Genomic DNA, 12,056 nt, shown 5'->3' with positions numbered 1-12,056 from the left:
GTAAGAGTGAAGCCTATCCCTACCAGACCGTACTGTAAGAGTGAAACCTATCCCTACCAGACCGTACTGTAAGAGTGAAACCTATCCCTACCAGACCGTACTGTAAGAGTGAAGCCTATCTCTACCAGACCGTACTGTAAGAGTGAAGCCTATCCCTACCAGACCGCACTGTAAGAGTGAAACCTATCCCTACCAGACCGTACTGTAAGAGTGAACCCTATCTCTACCAGACCGTACTGTAAGAGTGAAGCCTATCCCTACCAGACCGTACTGTAAGAGTGAAGCCCATCTCTACCAGACCGTACTGTAAGAGTGAAGCCTATCCCTACCAGACTGTACTGTAAGAGTGAAGCCCATCTCTATCAGACCGTACTGTAAGAGTGAAGCCTATCCCTACCAGACCGCACTGTAAGAGTGAACCCTATCTCTACCAGACCGTACTGTAAGAGTGAAGCCCATCTCTACCAGACCGTACTGTAAGAGTGAAGCCCATCTCTACCAGACCGTACTGTAAGAGTGAAGCCCATCTCTACCAGACCGTACTGTAAGAGTGAAGCCTGTCTCTACCAGACCGTACTGTAAGAGTGAAGCCTGTCCCTACCAGACCGTACTGTAAGAGTGAAGCCTGTCCCTACCAGACCGTACTGTAAGAGTGACGCCTATCTCTACCAGAACGTACTGTAAAAGTGAAGCCCATCCTCTTGTTGTTCTTCCCCAGAGCAGTCCCACAACGTGTCACTTTCACTGTCTTTACTACACTAATGTTGTGTTTTATACTATGCCCCCCCCCCACCACCACAGTGAAATTCGAATCTTGAATCTCAAGGCAGATGAAGCCCAGCACTCTGAATGAAGGCTAACACTGGAGCCCCCCAGTCTGCTGAATCTCACATAGTGATTTCCATTATATAAAGTATGTGTGTATGCTGAATCTCACATAGTGATTTCCATTATATAAAGTATGTGTGTATGCTGAATCTCGCATAGTGATTTCCATTATATAAAGTATGTGTGTATGCTGAATCTCACATAGTGATTTCCATTATATAAAGTATGTGTGTATGCTGAATCTCACATAGTGATTTCCATTATATAAAGTATGTGTGTGTGCTGAATCTCACATAGTGATTTCCATTATATAAAGTATGTGTGTGTGCTGAATCTCACATAGTGATTTCCATTATATAAAGTATGTGTGTGTGCTGAATCTCACATAGTGATTTCCATTATATAAAGTATGTGTGTGTGCTGAATCTCACATAGTGATTTCCATTATATAAAGTATGTGTGTGTGCTGAATCTCACATAGTGATTTCCATTATATAAAGTATGTGTGTGTGCTGAATCTCACATAGTGATTTCCATTATATAAAGTATGTGTGTATGCTGAATCTCACATAGTGATTTCCATTATATAAAGTATGTGTGTATGCTGAATCTGGCATAGTGATTTCCATTATATAAAGTATGTGTGTATGCTGAATCTGGCATAGTGATTTCCATTATATAAAGTATGTGTGTGTGCTGAATCTCGCATAGTGATTTCCATTATATAAAGTATGTGTGTATGCTGAATCTCGCATAGTGATTTCCATTATATAAAGTATGTGTGTGTGCTGAATCTCACATAGTGATTTCCATTATATAAAGTATGTGTGTGTGCTGAATCTCACATAGTGATTTCCATTATATAAAGTATGTGTGTGTGCTGAATCTCACATAGTGATTTCCATTATATAAAGTATGTGTGTGTGCTGAATCTCGCATAGTGATTTCCATTATATAAAGTATGTGTGTGTGCTGAATCTCGCATAGTGATTTCCATTATATAAAGTATGTGTGTGTGCTGAATCTCGCATAGTGATTTCCATTATATAAAGTATGTGTGTATGCTGAATCTCACATAGTGATTTCCATTATATAAAGTATGCGTGTATGCTGAATCTGGCATAGTGATTTCCATTATATAAAGTATGTGTGTGTGCTGTTAAAAGTATTCAGTTATCACTCGGTAATGGGAAAGGGTTTCATCTGGTTTTTTGGTTGTTTTTTTTAAATAAAGTCATTTCAATCTGACCCATTATCCCCTCTCTGATTTGTTTTCTTGTTGAGCTGCTTCGACAGTCAGTTCGTGAGAGAGGTGGGTCTGGGGTCTGAGAGGCGACATTGCCAGGGCTTGTTCTCATCACAGGGATGGAGAACGCACGCTAACAGGGTTATAAAGCAGCTGTGAAAGTTACATTGTGAAATGTGCATGCCGATGACACTGAAGCACCCTTTAACCTCCAGGTGGAATACCTTTCCACTGGCAGTGTTCAAATCAGACCAAAACCATGTTTTACAACCAGCAGTAAATATTAAACTAACCCGGATCATTTGAATCTGTTTTGTGCATGAGGCTGGAAGCCGCTGTCTTTATAATGCTGCCAGCTACGGTCTGCCAGCTGGCTGAAGGAAATTTTCTGTTTTTATTACTGAAGGATCATCCCGGGATTGAGTCTGTTCTCACAGTTCCGTTTTCGATGGGATCGGTCCTGCAGCGCAGTTCAGCCTCATTGCATCAGTCCTGCAGCGCAGTTCAGCCTCATTGCATCAGTCCTGCAGCGCAGTTCAGCCTCACTGCATCAGTCCTGCAGCGCAGTTCAGCCTCATTGCATCAGTCCTGCAGCGCAGTTCAGCCTCACTGCATCAGTCCTGCAGCGCAGTTCAGCATCACTGCATCAGTCCTGCAGCGCAGTTCAGCATCACTGCATCAGTCCTGCAGCGCAGTTCAGCATCACTGCATCAGTCCTGCAGCGCAGTTCAGCATCACTGCATCAGTCCTGCAGTGCAGTTCAGCCTCATTGCATTGGTCCTGCAGCGCAGTTCAGCATCACTGCATCAGTCCTGCAGTGCAGTTCAGCATCACTGCATCAGTCCTGCAGTGCAGTTCAGCCTCATTGCATCAGTCCTGCAGCGCAGTTCAGCATCACTGCATCAGTCCTGCAGCGCAGTTCAGCATCACTGCATCAGTCCTGCAGTGCAGTTCAGCCTCATTGCATTGGTCCTGCAGCGCAGTTCAGCCTCATTGCATCGGTCCTGGGTGAGCAGTCCTGCAGTGCAGAAGTTCAGTTTCATGAAGCACCCTGGGATACTCTGCATGCAGTTTTGTAACAAAAAGCACAGTGCAGTGGAGTATATCCCTCCTGTTGTGAATGGGGTGCAGCTCTACTCACACCTGTAGTCATAGTGTTCATGGCAATGCAAACCTGTATCTCTGTCCCTGGGATCTATGTGCCCTTCTGTATCCTTTTTCCCTCCAGGGATGTTTCCCATCCCGCTCCGAGGGCAGTCGGGGTGTTTCCTCGCCCAGCTCAGAGGGCAGTCGGGGTGTTTCCTCGTCCCGCTCCGAGGGCAGTTGGAGTGTTTCCTCGTCCAGCTCAGAGGGCAGTCGGGGTTTCAGTGCACTGAAACCCAAAACACCAGTTTCAGTTACTGTGAGAGGCTCTGAAACTGCTCTGACCTGCAGTGGGTCTTGAGAGACTGGCCATCACCCAGAACTCACTACCCTCTCTCCCTACCTCAACGCTTCCTCACCCCCCCCCCCCCCCCCCCCCCCCCCTGCAGGAATGTGCAGGCCAGCAGTAAGCAGACCTGGCGCTATTAATATTGAGACCGAAGGACGCCGAGCCCTAGAATTTATCCAATGAAAATCAGGCTGCGGATACAGAATACAGCCTGTCACTGCAGCACAGATCTAAAGACGTGGCTTTTCCTTATGAAATCAGAGCAGAGAGTCTGGGTGCCCTTGCACTGAATCAGTGCACCCTGGCGCTGTGACTGCACTGCAGACAGACAGACACAAGGAGGCATTTAGGCTGCACTTCTGTCAATAGAATCACACACACACACACACACACACACATACAAACAGACAGACACACACGCAGACAGACACAGATACACACAGACAGACAGACAGACACACACAAACTGCTGTCACCCTGCAAACTGGGGGCTGCAGCTATTTCTTGCTGCTCTGGATGATTCATGATATCAGTGGGCAGGAGTTTCCAGTCCTTTCTTCCACAGGTGGGTTGTAAACAAGCCCTTCTCGGTGGTGGTGCCTGTGTCTTTAAGAATTCCCAAACACAAATCTGAAATGCTGCTGCCAAACCATCACTTGTGCAAACCTGAAGAAACAGCCCGCCCCCAAACCCAAGGGGCGGGGGTTTGGGTTGGGGCGGGGGCCAATTCTGTATAAATATACCCAGTCCAGCCTCTAACACTGACAGACAGAGGTGCAGAGCAGAGCAGGAGACACACACCCCAGCAGCTACAGAAGACAGAAGGTCAGTCTATAGACAGAGGAAGGGACACAAAGCACAGCCCAGGGATCAAGCCGAGAGACTGAGCGAGAGTGAGGGAGCAGGGTTTGTTTTACCAGCTTGTGTTTCCTCTCTAGTTTGGAGAGAGATAGAGACAGAGAGACACAGAGACACAAGTAGGGTTCACCTCACCAGGAGTCATGTTGTGGAAGCTGCTCCTGGCTGCCTGTGTGTCCACTGTCCTGCGGGGGGCGCTGTGCAGCACTGCCTCTCTGCGCAGAGCTAATGACGGGGGCGGCCGCTGTCTCTACACCTTCACCGTGCCGAGCCCTGCAGAGCACAGCTGCCCCGAACCGGCCGCGGTGCAGGAGCTCCGCAGACAGGGGGCGCTGCAGCGCACAGAGATGGAGGCCCTGCAGACACGGCTGGGCTTGCTGGAGGTGCTGGTAAGTCGGCTGGCAGGGCCGGGAGGGGCCGGGGGGCAGGGTGGCGGTCTGGAAGCAGCATACAGCGCCACCATGAGGGAGAAGACTGAACTGCAGCGGGAGAGGGACAGGCTGGAAGCTGAGAGGCAGGAGCTGCAGAACAGAGTGGACAGGCTGAGGCAGGAGAACAGCAGACTGAGGCTGGGGCAGTGCGCCCCCATTGAGACTCCCCTCCAAGACCCTGACCAGAGACCCCCCGACGGTGAGTACTAAACACACACCCCCCTCTCAACACACACACACACACACACACACAGTCACACTGCGCTGGTGTTTGTTTACTGCTGAAATCTGCCCAGCAGCACACCTACTTTCCATGCACTAATTAAAGCTGTAAAAGAGGCAAACATTTATTATTATTATTGTTATTATTATTATTATTATTATTATTATTATTATTTTTATTATTATTATTATTATTATTATTATTATTATTATTATTATTATTATTATTATTATTATTATTGTTATTATTATTATTATTGTTATTATTATTATTATTATTATTATTATTATTATTATTGTTATTGTTGTTATTATATTATTATTATTATTATTATTATTATTATTATTGTTATTTATTATTATTATTTATTGGTTATTTATTATTTTTTATTTTTTTTGTTATTATTATTATTATTATTATTATTATTATTATTATTGTTATTATTATTATTATTGTTATTAGTTATTATTATTATTATTATTATTATTATTATTATTATTATTATTATTATTATTATTATTATTATTATTATTATTATTATTATTATTATTATTATTATTATTGTTATTGTTATTATTATTATTGTTTATTATTATTATTATTATTATTATTATTATTATTATTATTATTATTATTATTATTATTATTATTATTATTATTATTATTATTATTATTATTGTTTATTTAATCTTAATATAATAACAATAATAATAATATAATAATATAACAATAACTATAATAATTATTATTAATAATGTAATAACAATAATTAACAATAATAATAATTTATTATAATAATAATAACAAATAACATAATGATCTAACAATAATATAATACTTATTATTTTATTGTATTATTATTATTATTATTATTATTATTATTTATTATTATTATTATTATTATTATTATTTTATTATTATTATTATTATTATTATTATTATTATTATTGTTATTATTGTTTATTGTTCTTATTGTTGTTATTATTATTATTATTATTATTATTATTATTACAGGTGTCTTGAATTATAATAATTATCTTATTTGAGTATGGCTTGTTATTATTATTATTATTATTATTATTATTATTATTGTTGTTGTTGTTATTGTTGTTATTATTATTGTTATTCAATAACAATAACAATAATAATAATAATATACCCAAAACAGGGTTTGTCATTATGTTAATTGATATTAATATGATTGTTGGTGGTGGTGTTATTACAGTTATTATTAATATTTGTACAGGTGTTCTATGAATTATAATAATTATTCTTATTATTAGTATAGGCATTATTATTATTATTATTATTATTATTATTATTATTATTACCTCCTCCTCTCTGCACTCTATCTCTCCTCTCTCAATTACATGCACTGACTCTCCTCTCCTCTCCTCCTCCAGTTGCATTCACTCTGACTCTCCTCTCCTCTCCTCTCCTCCAGTTGCATTCACTCTGACTCTCCTCTCCTCTCCTCCAGTTGCATTCACTCTGACTCTCCTCTCCTCTCCTCCCTCCAGTTGCATTCACTCTGACTCTCCTCTCCTCTCCTCTCCTCCAGTTGCATTCACTCTGACTCTCCTCTCCTCTCCTCCAGTTGCATTCACTCTGACTCTCCTCTCCTCTCCCAGTTCCAGTTGCACTTCACTCTGACTCTCCTCTCCTCTCCTCCAGTTGCATTCACTCTGACTCTCCTCTCCTCTCCTCTCCTCCAGTTGCATTCACTCTGACTCTCCTCTCCTCTCCTCCTCCAGTTGCATTCACTCTGACTCTCCTCTCCTCTCCCAGTTGCATTCACTCTGACTCTCCTCTCCTCTCCTCCTCCAGTTGCATTCACTCTGACTCTCCTCTCCTCTCCTCCAGTTGCATTCACTCTGACTCTCCTCTCCTCCTCCAGTTGCATTCACTCTGACTCTCCTCTCCTCCAGTTGCATTCACTCTGACTCTCCTCTCCTCTCCCAGTTGCATTCACTCTGACTCTCCTCTCCTCTCCTCCTCCAGTTGCATTCACTCTGACTCTCCTCTCCTCTCCTCCTCCAGTTGCATTCACTCTGACTCTCCTCTCCTCCAGTTGCATTCACTCTGACTCTCCTCTCCTCCAGTTGCATTCACTCTGACTCTCCTCTCCTCCCTCCAGTTGCATTCACTCTGACTCTCCTCTCCTCTCCTCCTCCAGTTGCATTCACTCTGACTCTCCTCTCCTCTCCTCCAGTTGCATTCACTCTGACTCTCCTCTCCTCTCCTCCTCCAGTTGCATTCACTCTGACTCTCCTCTCCTCCTCCAGTTGCATTCACTCTGACTCTCCTCTCCTCCAGTTGCATTCACTCTGACTCTCCTCTCCTCCAGTTGCATTCACTCTGACTCTCCTCTCCTCTCCCAGTTACATGCACTGACTCTCCTCTCCTCTCCTCTTCCAGTTGCATTCACTCTGACTCTCCTCTCCTCTCCTCCAGTTGCATTCACTCTGACTCTCCTCTCCTCTCCTCCTCCAGTTGCATTCACTCTGACTCTCCTCTCCTCTCCTCCTCCAGTTGCATTCACTCTGACTCTCCTCTCCTCTCCCAGTTACATGCACTGACTCTCCTCTCCTCTCCTCTTCCAGTTGCCTGCACTCTGACTCTTCTCTCCTCCTCCAGTTGCCTGCACTGACTCTCCTCTTCTCCTCCATTTGCATTCACTCTGACTCTCCTCTCCTGCTCTTCTCTTCCCTCTGTCTCTGATCGTTAAACAGTTTTAGATTACAGTCCTGGAATGATCAATGCCCAACACTAGGTGGCACTGTTTCCAGCGCACACACAGAGTCTGGTTTCTAATGCTTCGGTTTTGTCCTTTTTTGCACGGAATTAACAAAAACACAACATCTCTAAAAGATTCAACAATGTCACCTCCACCCCTCTGTCTCTCTTACCCTTCCACCGCTCCGTCTCACTCTCACCCCCTCTCTGTCTCAATCTCACCCCTCTGTCTCACTCTCACCCCCTCTCTGTCTCTCTCACCCCCTCTCTGTCTCACTCTCACCCCCTGTCTGTCTCACTCTCACCCCCTCTCTGTCTCACTCTCACCCCTCTCTGTCTCACTCTCACCCCTCTGTCTCAATCTCACCCCCTATATGTCTCACTCTATCCCCCTCCCTGTCTCACTCTATCCGCCTCCCTGTCTCACTCTCACCCCTCTGTCTCACTCTCACCCATTGTCTGTCTCCCTCTCTCTGTCTCACTCTCTGTCTCACTCTGTCTCACTCTCACCCCCTGTCTTTCTCCCTCTCTCTGTCTCACTCTCTCCCCCTCTCTGTCTCACTCTCACCCCCTGTCTGTCTCACTCTCTCTGTCTCTCTCTGTCTCACTCCCTCAGGATCCAGTCTAGATTACAGCAGCCCCAGGTTCCAGGAGTTCAAATCGTTGTCCAGGCTCACTGCCTTCTCACGAGTGCCGCTGGTCGGAGTGCACTCACGTGCACAGGTACCGACCCCCCCCCCCCCCCCCCGGGTTCCACGTCTCCATGTTCTGACTGGGGTGCCTCCCCCGGGGGGAGTGGGGGCCCTTACCCAGCACAGGTACAGACCCCCCCCCCCCCCCGGGGGGGGGGGCCTCACTGTCGTGTCCTCCCTGTGGCTGTTACAGACCCCCCCCAGGGGGGGGAGTGACAGCACAGGTCCATGGACCCCCCCCTGGGGGGAGTGCCCAGTTCCACAGGGAGTACAGCAGGTACCCCCCCCCCCCGGGGGGTGACACTGTTGCGTCCACTGTTACAGGGGGGGGACCCCCTGTCTGTGACAGCACAGGGGGGGAGCCCTCACTGTCGTGTCCATGCACTTTGGGGGGGGGGGAGGGCCCCCACTGTCGTGGACGTTACAGGTACAGACACCCCCCCCCCCCCCCCCCCCCCCCGCCATGACTGCACAGGTGTCACCCCCCCTTGGGAGGACAGGAGGTACAGACACCCTGGTGTGCAGCGGTACAGACCACCCCCCCCCCCCCCCGGCGTTCCACAGATAACAGACCCCCCCCCCCCCCCCGGGTGATAGCCAGCTACACTATCCCCCCGTCTGATGTCTGGGGGACCACACCCCCCCACCTCACGGGGGTGACTAACAAGGTACAGACGGTACAAGACCCCCCCCCCCCCGGCGTCCATGTCTGTGGGGGGGGGCCTCACACAGGTACAGACCACCCCCCCCCCCCCCCCGTACTCAACTGTGTGTCATGTTCACCCCAGGTGGGGGACAGGGGTCAGACTGTCGTGTCCATGTCTGGTTGGTGGGGGGAGTGGCCCATGTCTGGGGGGTCTCAGACCCCCCCCCCACTGTTTGTCAGTTGGAGGGGCGGGGGAAGGGGGTCTCACTGTCGTATCCATGTCTGGGGGGGCATGGGGACCTCCCACTGTTCGTGTCCATGTCTGACAGGGGGAGGGCGCCTCATTGGAGTATCATGTCTGGGGGGGGTGGGGGCCCCCACTGGTCGTGCCATGTACAGGCTGTGGGGGGGGGGAGGGGGAGGTCTCATCACAGGTGTCATGTCTGTCCCACACCCACCCACAGAGTGAATGATAAACTGGTTGTTGATAGAGTCCAGGCTAGATGTACACAAAACATTGAGGCAGCTGCATAGATACTGATCCCTCTCCCCTAGGCTGTGGTGAGCTGGTGTGGATAGGAGAGCCTGAGAGTCACCGGAAGGCAGACAGCATCGCTGGGAAGTACGGTGTGTGGATGCAGGACCCCGAGCCAGTGCCACCCTATGGACCCGAGATGACATGGCGCCTGGACGCGGTGGGCAGCGCGGTGCGGCAGCTCTTTGGCTACGAGGACTTCAAGCAGCTCTCCCGCGGCTTCCCCAGCAAGGTGCTCCTGCTGCCTGAGTCCGTGGAGAGCACCGGGGCTGTGGTGTACCGGGGCTCACTCTACTACCAGCGCCGTAAATCCCGCACCCTCCTCCGCTACGACCTGCGCACGGAGAGCATGGCCACCCGCAGGGAGCTGCCCCACGCCGGCTTCCACGGGCAGTACCCCTACTCCTGGGGCGGCTACACCGACATCGACCTGGCCGTGGATGAGACGGGGCTCTGGGCCATTTACAGCACCAGCAAGGCCAAGGGTGCCATCGTGCTGTCCCGGCTGGATCCGGACAGCCTGGAGGTGCTGCACAGCTGGGAGACCAGCGTGCGCAAGCAGTCCGTCGCCAACGCCTTCGTCATCTGCGGCACACTCTACACTGTGGCCAGCTACACCACGCCCAACACCACGGTGAACTACAGCTACAGCACAGAGAGCGGGCACGGCCGGGTGCTCAGCATCCCCTTCCAGAACCGCTACCGTTACAACAGCATGATCGACTACAACCCGGCCCGCAGGCAGCTCTTCTCCTGGGACAACTACCACATGGTGACCTACGATGTGCGGCTCGGCACGGTGTGAGGGACCTGCCCTGTACCCCGACCCCCTGCACACCAACCCCACTCCCTCACACCCCAACCCCCTGCACCCCGACCCTGACCCCTATCCCTCACACCCCCCCCCCCCCCCCCCCCCCCCCCCCCCCCCCCCCCCCCCCCCCCCCCCCCCCCCCTGGTGGGCTGTGAGTGACACGCGGCTGGGTGGTGAGGTAGTGGGGCCAACCCCGACCCCACACATCAACCCCGACCCCACTGCACCCCCGTGGGGATGGGGCTCGGGCTGGGGTGACGGGAGTGTCCTCCCTGGGGGGACGTGGGGTTGGGGTTCAGGGTGAGGTAGTGTGTGGGGTTGGGGGCTGGGGGGAGGGTAGTGTGGGGCTGGGGGGACACGTGGGGCTTGGGTGAGGGAGCGTGGGGCTGCGGGGACGTCGGGCCTGGGACTGGGGTGAGGGAGTGTGGGCCTGGGGGACGTGGGTCCCTGGGCTGGGGGTGAGGTAGTACCAGTTGGGGCTGGGGGAGGGAGTGTGGGCCTGGGGGGACGTGGGGTGGGGCTGGGGTGAGGGTTACCAGTGTGGGGTTGGGGCTGGGGTGAGGTAGGTGTTGGGGCTGGGGGGACGTGCTGGTTGTTGGCTGGGGACGTCAGGGGGACCCCCACCTCAATCTCGGGCCGGGACTTGGGGTGAGGGAGTGTGTGGGCCTGGGGGAGGGACGTGGTTGTGGCACCCGCTGAGGCACTGAGGAACTGGGGTGGGGACCAGGATGGCGTTGCTGGGGCTGGGGCACGTGGGGTGGGGGCACTCATGGGGGACCCCAACCATGACACCCAGCTGGGGCGTGGGGTGGACCCAGTGGTTGGGACTGGGGTGAGGTAGTGTGGGGACCTTGGGCAACAACGTGGGGCTGGGGTGAGGGAGCGTGGGGCTGGGGGCGTACCCAGAGACGTGACCATGAGGAGAGTGTGGGGCTGGTGGACGTGTGGTTGTTAAACCACGTAACCAGTAGTGTGGGACCCCACCTACTGGGGTTGGGACTGGGGACCCCCAGTGTAGGGCTGGGGGACGTGTGTGTTGGGGCTGGAGGGTGGCGTGAGGGAGCTCCCTCGGGGGACAGGGCGCTGGGAGACTCCTGGCATCCCGAGGGCCGCGTGGGGGCTGGGGGGACGTGGGGTTGAACCCAGTGGGGCTCGGGTGAGGGAGCGTTACGACCATGGGGATGAACCCCACGTGGGGCTGAGCACCCCACCCACTTGTGGGGCTGGCACTGGACCCGTGAGGGGCTGAGGTCGCACCCCGGAGCCTGGGACCTGGGGACATGAGGGGACTGCTTCACACCCCCAACTGGACCCACTGTTGAGGCTGGGGTTGGTAGTCCGGCTGGGGTACGAGGGAGTGTGGGGCTGGAGGACGCACCCCGACGGGCTCCATTGACACCAGAGTTGGGGAGTGGGGCTCCCCCTCCCTCACACCCCGACCCCCTGCACCCTGACCCGCCTCCACCCTGTTCCTGTACCCCAGTGTGTATTAAAACGGTTCTCCCCCCCCCCCCCCCCCCGCACCCCCCCCCCCCCCCCCCCCCCCCCCCCCCCCCCCCCCCCCTCCCCCCCCCTACACCACCCCCCCCCCCCCCGCCCCCCACCCCCCCCCCCC

At 51.1% G+C, this 12,056-nt stretch overlaps 2 protein-coding genes across 2 annotated transcripts; one reads left to right on the top strand and one right to left on the bottom strand.

Annotated features, from left to right (window-relative positions):
- Nucleotides 1-4,275: 4,275 nt before the first annotated feature.
- myoc (myocilin) lies at nt 4,276-10,523 on the top strand. The gene is made up of 4 exons (XM_041270845.1): nt 4,276-4,994; nt 8,371-8,477; nt 8,640-8,670; nt 9,648-10,523. The coding sequence occupies exons 1-4, from the start codon at nt 4,508-4,510 to the stop codon at nt 10,430-10,432; spliced, it is 1,410 nt and encodes a 469-aa protein (XP_041126779.1). The 5' UTR covers nt 4,276-4,507; the 3' UTR covers nt 10,433-10,523.
- Nucleotides 10,524-10,647: 124 nt separating this feature from the next.
- Nucleotides 10,648-11,834, bottom strand: LOC121327050 (vegetative cell wall protein gp1-like). The gene is made up of 4 exons (XM_041270844.1): nt 11,758-11,834; nt 11,430-11,713; nt 10,978-11,331; nt 10,648-10,850 (listed from the first exon to the last, which is right to left on the bottom strand). Exons 1-4 carry the CDS (start codon nt 11,832-11,834, stop codon nt 10,648-10,650), a joined length of 918 nt encoding a protein of 305 aa, XP_041126778.1.
- Between the last annotated feature and the right edge of the window lie 222 nt (nt 11,835-12,056).

This window comes from Polyodon spathula, chromosome 14, assembly GCF_017654505.1.
Source record: "Polyodon spathula isolate WHYD16114869_AA chromosome 14, ASM1765450v1, whole genome shotgun sequence".
Lineage (NCBI taxonomy): Eukaryota > Metazoa > Chordata > Actinopteri > Acipenseriformes > Polyodontidae > Polyodon > Polyodon spathula.
Note: the sequence above shows the minus strand (reverse complement) of the source record. Positions and strands in the feature narration are given on the sequence as shown.

Excerpts from the sequence above, each read along its gene's own strand:
- LOC121327050 (XM_041270844.1), bottom strand. The coding sequence starts at position 11,834 with ATGGAGCCCGTCGGGGTGCGTCCTCCAGCCCCACACTCCCTCGTACCC. Across the intron at positions 11,714-11,757 it reads TACCAACCCCAGCCTCAACA|GTCCCAGGCTCCGGGGTGCG; the intron begins GTGGGTCCAGTT and ends TCATGTCCCCAG. Across the intron at positions 10,851-10,977 it reads CCAGCCCCAACCCCACACTG|TCCCAGGCCCGACGTCCCCG; the intron begins GTAACCCTCACC and ends CCCTCACCCCAG.
- myoc (XM_041270845.1), top strand. The coding sequence starts at position 4,508 with ATGTTGTGGAAGCTGCTCCTGGCTGCCTGTGTGTCCACTGTCCTGCGG. Across the intron at positions 4,995-8,370 it reads TGACCAGAGACCCCCCGACG|GATCCAGTCTAGATTACAGC; the intron begins GTGAGTACTAAA and ends TCACTCCCTCAG. Across the intron at positions 8,671-9,647 it reads GGGGGGGAGTGACAGCACAG|GCTGTGGTGAGCTGGTGTGG; the intron begins GTCCATGGACCC and ends CCTCTCCCCTAG.